The sequence below is a fragment of the Otolemur garnettii genome, unplaced genomic scaffold (genome assembly GCF_000181295.1).
Source record: "Otolemur garnettii isolate 467f Iridium unplaced genomic scaffold, OtoGar3 scaffold00284, whole genome shotgun sequence".
Lineage (NCBI taxonomy): Eukaryota > Metazoa > Chordata > Mammalia > Primates > Galagidae > Otolemur > Otolemur garnettii.
Window position 1 is genome coordinate 340,402 of NW_003852679.1, and position 9,881 is coordinate 350,282.

A 9,881-nucleotide genomic window follows, 5' to 3' on the forward strand; every position below is an offset into this window, starting at 1 on the left:
CAGACAGCCCTCAGAATGGAAGAAAATTTTTGCAGGTTATGTCTCTGACAAAGGTTTAATAACCAGAATACATGGAGAACTCAAACATATTAGCAAGAAGAGAACAAGTGATCCCATATCAGTGTGGGCAAGGGACTTGAAGAGAATTTTCTCTAAAGAAGAATGGTGCATGACCTATAGATATATGAAAAATGCTCACCATCCTTAATCATCAGAATAATGCAAATTAAAACTACTTTGAGATATAACCTCACTGCAGTAAGATTAGCCCATATTACAAAATCCCAAATCCAGAGATGTTGGCGTGGATGTGGTGAAAAGGGAACACTTCTACACTGCTGGTGAGAATGTAAACTAATATGTTCCTTTTGGAAAGATGTCTGGAGAACTCTTAGAGAGCTGAAATAGACCTGCCATTTGATCCTGCAATTCCTTTATTAGGTATATACCCAGAAGACCAAAAATTACATTACAACAAAAATATATGATCAGAATTTTTATTGCAGCCAATTCATAATTGCCAGGTTGTGGAAGAAGCCCACATGCCCATTGATCCAAAAATGGATCAACAAACTGTGGTATATGAACACCATGGAATACTATGCAGCCATGAAGAAAGATGGAGACTTTATGTCCTTTGTGTTCACATGGATGGAGCTGGAAAGTGTTATTCTTAGAAAAGTATCACAGGAATGGAAGAAAAAGTATCCAATGTACACAGCCCTATTATGAAATTTATTTATAGCTTTCATATGAAATCTATAACCTAATAACAGCCTAAGTATATGGGGAGGCAGGATGGAGAAGGGAGGGAGGAATGGGTGGAGGGAGGGTTATTGGAGGGATCACGTCTATGGTTTATCTTTCAAGGGTACAAGTGAATCTTTCCAAGAGTAGAATATTGTCTTAACACAATAAGGAAGAAAATGACATGAAGGCTATGTTAACTAGTTTGATGAAAATATTTCATATTTTATATGAAAACACCACACTGTAACCCAGAAGTGCATTAATGTACATAGTTATCATTTAATTAAAAAAATAAAATTCCTTCCATGAAAAAAAAGATACAAAAGTACACCTTGATAGAAGGAATATATTCCAGTTTTTTATAGCACAGTAGGGTGGCCATAGCTAACAATAATGTATTATAACAGATACAAATAGCTAGAAGGAGGCTATTGGATATTCTAAACACAAAGAAATAATAAATATTTGAGATGATTGGTGTGCCAATTACTGTGATCTATTCAGTACACATCATCTGTATCAAAACATTGCTATGTATCCCACAAATTATTATTTTTTCAATTTTAAATTAATATTAAAATATCTCCTAACAAAGAAACTCACAGCAAAGGCAAAGTATGACAGAAAAGGTAAAAATAAACAAGTGGAACTCTATCAAATGAAAATGTTTCTTCCCAGCAAAGGAAACAATCAGAATGTCTGTTTCTGACTGCCTTCAAAAGAAAGGCAACTTGCAGAATGAAAGAAAATATTCAAGAAAATAAAAAGGCAATTTATAGAATGGAAGAAAATATTTACAAATCACTTATCCAATAAGGGGTAATTATCAAAATATAGATAAGAAATCCATGCCACTTTATAGAAAAACAACTAAGTAAACATTTAAAAATGGGCAAAATGGGCAAAAAACCTGTAGAGTCATTTCTAAAAAAAAAAGAAAAAAAAAAGACAAAAGGTGCCATAGACACCAAAAATAGACATCATGAGTCATAATGGAAATGGAAATCAAAAGCACATGATTTGTCATCTCATATCTCCTCATACCTGTTAGAACAGCTATTATCAGAAAGAGAAAGAGTGTGTGGAGAGAGAGAGAGGGAAAGTGTGAAAGAGTGTAGAATGAGAGAGAGAGGAGAGAGAGAGAGAGAGAAAGTGTGAAAGAGTGTAGATTGGTTTTGGCAAGAATGTAGAGAAAAGGAAACACTTCTGTGCTGTTGGTGGTAAGTTGATATGGATGCTAAGGATAGAGTATGGAAGTTTCTCAGAACATTAAAACAAGAGCTATCCAGCAATACTACTTCCAGGTATATATATACAAAGACATTGAAATCAGAATCTCAAAGAGATACCTGCATTCTGATGTTTATTGAATTCTTACTCACAGTAACCAATATATGGAGATAACATAAATGTCCATCAAGAGATGATAGAGGGACCACACCTATGGAGCATATTGCAAGTACACGTTGGATCTATCAGGTGTAGAACACAAATGTCTTAACACTGTAATTGGGTAAATGAGGTGAAGGCTATGTTGATCAGTAGGATGTAAGCACTCCAATTTGTACAAATAATCAACACAATGAATCCCATAATGGCATAAATGTATTTATGATCTATATACAAATGACTTAATAAAAATGTAAATAAAAATAAAAAAAAGATTAATCAATATATGTGTGTATAATAATATAATACTTTTAAGCCTTAGAAAAGGAGTAAATCCTGCATTTTTGTAACAATATTGATGAACCTGAAGGACATTATCCTAAGTGCCAGAAGCAGAAAGACTCTTAGGAGTCTAAACATACAGAGACAAGTGAACACAAAAGTGGTTACCAGGGTTGAACATTGTGGAAATGGAAAGATGTTGGTCAAAAGGTACAAACTTTCAGTTATGAAATGAATTTAATTTCTCAAGATCTAATGTATAGTTTGGTGACTATAATTAATAATACTGTATTATTAATGTACACTTAGCATTAGAGAGATCTTATGTGTTACTGTTACGCACACACACACAGAGTTCACTATGTGAAGCAAGGGATGTGTTAATTATCTCGATCATGGTAATCATGTCATAGTTTATATATACATCAACTCATCTTGTGTACCTTAAATATAAAGTTTGTATTTATCAATCATATCTTATTAAAGCTAAGGAAAAAATATAATTGAGCCTAGAATGAAAAAGTAGGTTTCAAAAAGGAATTTTGATAACTGTGGCATTGATAAATACATCACATAAAATCTTATAATAGTATACATATATTCACACACATATCTGCACACACATGCAGAATTCATGTATGCTAATCTGAATAAGGTTTCTTTAGTTTTATTAATAATGTATCAATACCAATCCCCTGGATGTGAAAATGTGCCACATTAATGTAAAATGTTATTAGTGGGAAAAGCTAGGTAAAGAATACAAGATAATTCTGTGCAATATTTGTTTCCTTATTCTCTGTCTTAGTGTTTGAATTTATTTATTTATTTATTTATTTTTATATTTTAAAAATTTTAATGAAATGTGGTTAGGGAGAAATATACATCTATATGCACACACACATGAATATATGATATGATCCAAATTATTTCAATGGAATCAATAATTAAGAGAGACAAATAAAGCAACACACTGTATCCTATGATAGAATTTTTTTATTTTTTGACAGAGTCTCAGGCTGTCATCCTGGGTAGAGTTGTTATGGCATCATTGCTCACAGCAACTTACAACTCAGGCTCAAGTGATTCTCTTGCCTCAGTTTTTCTATTTTTAGTAGAGACAGGGTCTTGCTTTTTCTCAGGATGGTCTCAAACTTTTGGGCTCAAGTGATTCTCTAGCCTCAGCCTTCCAAGTAGCTGGGATACAGGTGCCTGCCACAACACCTGACTATTATTTGAGATGAGATCTCGCGCTAGCTCAGGCTGGTCTTGAACTTATGAGCTCAAGCAATCCACCCACCTTGGCCTCCCAGAGTGCTAGGATTACAGGTGTGTGCCACTGAGCCCAGCCTTTAATTATTTATTTAAAAATAAAAATATTGTAGGCTAAATTATAAATTTGACTTCTGAAAACATTACCCAGAGAGTATTTTTAAAATTATTTATAACATGAGGAGGCAATATGAACTAAAATATTTCATTTATGGTAGGGCACAGTAATATGCATATTTAATAAATACTTCCAGTACTTTTTCTGTAGGTGACATATCATCCTCTGTTAACCTCTAGGGTATTTGGAAGCAATAGATGTGTACATATTTGAGTCCTTCCTCTCCCAATTAGCAGTATAATAGCTTTAAAAGATTATTTAAACTACACAGTCAAATCATTGCATCTTTAAAATGGGATATTCACAACCATCTAACAAAATTAAAAGACATATTAATATAATACTTAAAATTCCCATAAGATTGCCTTCCATATGCCTAGATTCAAATGATACTAAAGTTTTAATTGCTACTTACGGATTCCTCTTCCTTAATGAACCACTTTTTCAAACAATTCCATGTCAAAGCTACCATGGCTATTACAATAATAACAAGAAAAGTGCAGACACCTAGGAGCCAGGTTATTTTAGTCTTCCTAGAAGCTTTTTCCTCAATTAAACCTAAAAATAAAAATACATTAAAAAACTTTCTACTGTTATTTTCAAATGGCAATAATTTTTTTAAAAATGTTCTTAATACTTATTAATATTCAGGGAACATGGAAAAGTAATTTCAGAAATGTAATTCTTAAGACTATACACCATTTCATTCTAAGACCTTGGGAACCACGTTCTGGGAAGTTCAAAAGTAGTTTGCATTTTTACAACAAATAAAGAAAAATTTCATTATAACAATGTGAGTGGGGACAAATAATTTCAATTACATATTATATGGTATTGTGTGATTCTCAAGTTATCCAAATTCACATTGTCAGATGGTTAATTACCAAAGAATTTCACTGTAGTTGTGTATATCCTATTTTTCATTGCTAGGTTGTTGGATTTTGGCATCAGGAATCTGTATATATCACTACAGTGCTACTAAAAGGGCACTGGCATTAAAATCAGGAGACTTGATTCCTGATCCTAATTCTGCCATTTGTTAGCACTGGGTATATAGACCCACACATACTTGCCATGAGAAAAAAAAAAAAAAAAACTGATCTCCATTCCTTGTTTATCCTAGTGTCTTTTGCTAACTTGAATAAATAAATGACATAAACCAAAGTCTTGCTGAACAAACAGAATATTGTGCCAGGATCTCTTTGGTCATCTCTTGCATTGGAATTTATAGATTTTTCTCATTTAACCTATAAACTCTTTCAGAGTAAAGCCTTCTGTTTCATTTATGTCAGAAACATAGTAACAGTACTAGATACAGAGCAAATCTTGTTTCTTTAGAGCTGAGATCACAGTTTCAAGCATAAGGGTGGGAAGAAGTTTAAATCTATTCTATAAGATAAAGCCATTGGTAAAGAGGTTTATTTTTAAAATAACATTCCAATCATGATATTTAAATATTACAAAAGAGTAAATTTAAGAAGGCATATTTGGCTTCTATTTTTTTTTTTTTAACAGAGCCTAACCTGTTGTCCTGGATAGAGTGCCCTGGCATCACAGTTCACCACAACCTCCAACTCCTGGGCTTAAGCAATTCTCTTGCCTCAGCCTCCCAAGTAGCTGGGACTACAGGCACCTGCTGCAATGCCCAGCTATTTTTTGGTTGTTGCTGTTGTCACTGTTGTTTGGCAGGCCCAGGCTAGATTCAAACTTGCAAGCTCTGGTGTATGTGGCTGGCACCTTAGCCACTTGAGCTACAGGCACTGAGCTTTGGTTTCCATTTTTTAAGTGAAGTCTGATTACCTTGTCTCATATGTATATATATATATATATATATATATATATATGGAGTCAGAGTCTCACTTTATCACCCTCAGTAGAGTGCTGTGGCATCACAGCTCACAGCAACCTCTAACTCCTGGGCTTAGGAGATTCTCTTGCCTCAGTCTCCTGAGTAGCTTGGACTACAGGTGCCCACCACAATACCTGGCTATTTCATTATAAATGTTAATCTCTTTTTAAGTGGCAAAATCTAATATTTTTAGTGACAAGAAACAACTCAAGAATTTTATTAAATAAATTTCTAAAGGCATAGGTACTTGCCCTCTTCTTCAGGAAATTCAGGAGATTCTCTGGAAAGTGATTCACAGTTCGGAGGCAAATAGCCACCAGTGCAATTGCATTCCATGTTGGACTTGCACACCTAGGATCATTTTAAAACATGATCATTTTAAAATATCTTGTCATAGAAAGTAGAATTATTTGATGTAACATCAATCTTACTTTTGTATTATATTCTTGTGCAATTTTGTTTCTTTAGAGAGGTAATCTCATATATAAAATGCATAGTTTCTTAGACTAAAGCACATCCCCCAAGTAGCAAAAAAGGTGGGGAGCTATATAGTGAAGCTCACAGTATTTGCATCAAGAAAATGTTAACACCTTCAAATCATTTACCAGAAAATCTAGAGTACAATTTCAAAAACACACATTTAATTTCTAATACAAGTGTGACCTTCCACTGGTTTGTTGGGGCCAGTTAAGGCCAAGTGTCAGCTGATTCTGTGCATCTCTTTCCACCTCCACATCTAGTAACTGCATGTTGGTAGCTTGAAGTATTTGCTCTACTATGGAGGATTTTACCTCCTCCCACACTAATTGTTGAATATTTACTAGTTTTACACTGCTCTTAACCAGAATGGGTTTTGTTCTGTTTAAGTTGTGTTTTGTTGATGGAAAATCCAAACTCTAAAATATTTCACTGAGGATTATTTGAGCCAGCATTAGTGACCTTGCCATGAGGAAAACACAAACCTAAAATCCTTAAGTGAACCAAAGGCAGTTGGAATTTAACCTTGTTTTATACATTTTAGGGAAGCAAAATTGCAGGCAATTTTATCAACCAAACATGTAGATTCTACATTGATTTGGCTTAAGAAGGTGCATTACCTTGAAGCAGGAGCTTACATGATACAGGTAGGTGCAGAGATTCTTCAATTTGTCCTTGGCTAAAGGAGTAAGACTCTGTCTAAAGGCTTCAAGTAATCAGAAAGGAATGTTTAAATTAAGATAAGAGAATCAGGTAATCATCATGCCAGAGTCAACTTACAGGAACAAGTCACAGTCTACTGAGTCAAAGCGATGTGTTAAGCAAAACTAATGGCCTGCAGATGTGACTTAACCATTGTCTTCCTATGACACTCTGTAGCATTATGTCTTTTTTATAATTTGGTGTCCTGCTGCCATAAAGACTCTGTTATACCAGTTTTATGACCTCTATTTTAACACTCATGGTGGTAAATTATGTATAAGTTGAAAAAGCAGGAGATATAATGAAACATGTCTGATCTCCTATTTTGTCGTGGCCAGGTTCTAAGTTTTTAAAAGTTTCTCTGAGATTACCTTGGACAAAAGGTGGTCTGGTAGCAATTTAGGTTGGTGGAGGAGGTCTTAGAATTTCATTTTAACTTTAAAGTTAGATTTTGAAGAAAAAGATTTTGTATTCCAAGAGGGCATCAGATACTTAGATATGGCATAACACTAGGAACTTCTGGTGTCACACCAATCCAGAGTGTAGAATATTGTGAAATTATACGTCAATAGTGAGAAAGAAATAAAAACGTGCTCAGACAAATAAAAATTTAGGGCATTTGTTAACCATTAAATATGCCATTCAAAGAAATGTTATAAGATGTTTTGCAGGCTCAGTGCCCATAAGTCAGTGGTTGAAGTGCTGGCCACATGCACTGGGGCTGGTGGGTTCGAACCTGGCCTGGGCCTGCTAAAATGACAGTTACAACTACAACAAAAACAAAAAATAGCTGGGTGTTGTGACAAGTGCCTGTAGTCCCAGCTACTTGGGTGGCTGAGGCAAGAGAATCCCTGAAGCCCAAGAGTTCGAGGTTTCTGTGAGCTGTGACACCATAGCACTCTACCAAGGATGACATAATGAGATTCTCTCTTAAAAAAAAAAAAAGAAAAAAAAAGACGTTTTGCAGAGAGAATAAATTATATATATCAGATAATCATATTTATATAAAGAAAAAAAGGATTAGTAAAATGAAAACTGTTTCTTAAACAGTCGACTTAAAGGGTAATACATTGTTCAGATATTTTTTCTACTGTAGTCTACCAAACATTCAAGGAAGAAATTGTGCCAATTATCTATAATTTATTTCAGAATATAGAAGCATATGAATGTTTCCTAAGTCATTCTACTAAGACAGCATCGCTCTAATAAAAAAACCAGAGAATAATTCTATAAGAAATAGATTCTACAGACTATATTTCTCATGAATACAAATGCAACCCTGCCCCAAATATTAGCAAATCTAATTCAACAACATATAAAAGAATTATACACCACAACCAAGTGAAATTTATCCCAGGTATATGGGATTTGTTCAACATTATAAAATCAATTGATGTAATTCATTACACATCAACAGAGTAAAGAAGAAAAAAACATTATTTATCATATTAATAGATACAGAAACAGCATTCAACAAATCAAATCCAACATGCTGAAAACTATCAGCAAACTAAGGAATGGAGAGAATTTGGAATAGAGAGAAACTTTTTTGAGTAGATAAAGATATCAAAGTAGGAATAGACAGAAACTTTTTTGAGTAAAGATTTCAAACAAAAAAAAAATCCATAGCCGAAATCATGCTTAATGATGAGAAATTAGACATTTTACAACTAAGATGAAAAGCACTGTATGGATGTTCCTCTCACCATTCCTACTTCATCAGCAAACATAGAGATCTAGCTAATGTAACAGGACCAGAAAAGGAAATAAAGGCATATTATTTTGGAGGAAAAAACAAAACTGTCTTTGTTTGCATATGACATAATAATCTACGCAGAAAATCCAAAAAGAATTGTGAAAAAAAGAAACCTAGGAACTAACAAATGATTATAACAAGATTGTAAGACACAAGGTAAGACACAACAGCCAATAATTTTCCTATTGGAACAGCAACAAACAAATGGAATTTGGAATTTAAGATATATTATTGTTTATATTAAAATATACTATTGTTTATATTAGTGCCCACTGAAATGAAGTATTTTGTTATAAATCTAACAAAATAAGCATAAGATATATATGAAAAATCTACAAAACACTGGTGAAATAAAGAGCTAAATAAGAGATATTACATGTTTATGGATAGAAAGACTCATTATATCCTATATATTAGTTATAATTAACTTCATCTATAGATTGAATGCAATTTAAGTCACAATACCTGCAAATTATTTTGTGTAAGTTGATAAATTTATTCTAAAGGTTACATTAAAACACAAAAAACTCAGTGCAGCCAATTCAATACTGAAAGGAGAACAAAATCAGAAGACTAACACCATCCACTTTCAGCATACTAAAAATCTGTGATATTCAATACAGTGTAGTATTGAAGAAAGAATAGTCAAATAGATTAATATAATGAGATAGAAATCCCCCAGATAAACACATTTAAATATAGTCAGCTGTTCTGTGATGAGAAAACAAATTGATATGGTAGAGAATAGAAAGCCTTTCAATAAGTAGTGCAGAAACAAGTGGACATCCACATAGAAAAAATAATCTAGACAGCCTTCAAAAATTAACTCAAAATGGATCATAGGCCTAAATATGCAATGCAAAACTTAAAATCTCCTAGCAGATAACTTAGGAATACACTTAGATGACCTCAGGTATGTCATGGTCATAACATTATTGTTTAGACACAATACCACAGAAACTGTGTGTGAAAGAAAGAATCAAGAAGCTGTATTTTGGGGATTCTGGGAAGATGGCCGACTGCTAGCAACCCTGGTCAGAGGCTCATGAGCAAAGGAAGAAAAACTGGTTGGAATCAGAATCTATGAAGCCAAAGACGGGGAGCTGAGCCCAGAAAGAAGTTTGGCAAGCTACAAATCCAAGGAAGATCATTTAAGAACATAAAATACAGGTACAAAGCGGGCCCCAGAACTGCTTACTAGACCCGCCCCCCCTTCCCCGGGTGGCGGGCGGCTGCAGAGAAGCCCCCTGTGCCGGGCAGCCACAGAAGTACTTGCTAGAGCTTAGCGC

General features: G+C 34.0%; 1 protein-coding gene across 1 annotated transcript in view; it reads right to left on the reverse strand.

The window, feature by feature from the left end:
- Window positions 1–9,881, reverse strand: part of LOC100955207 (disintegrin and metalloproteinase domain-containing protein 32-like) — a 196,496-nt gene that overhangs the window by 14,570 nt on the left and 172,045 nt on the right. The window contains exons 16-17 of the mRNA XM_012813618.1: window positions 5,911–6,008; window positions 4,224–4,371 (exon numbers count right to left, since the gene is read on the reverse strand). Of these exons, the coding sequence (XP_012669072.1) occupies window positions 4,224–4,371; window positions 5,911–6,008 (246 nt within the window). The remainder of the gene's footprint in view (window positions 1–4,223; window positions 4,372–5,910; window positions 6,009–9,881) is intronic.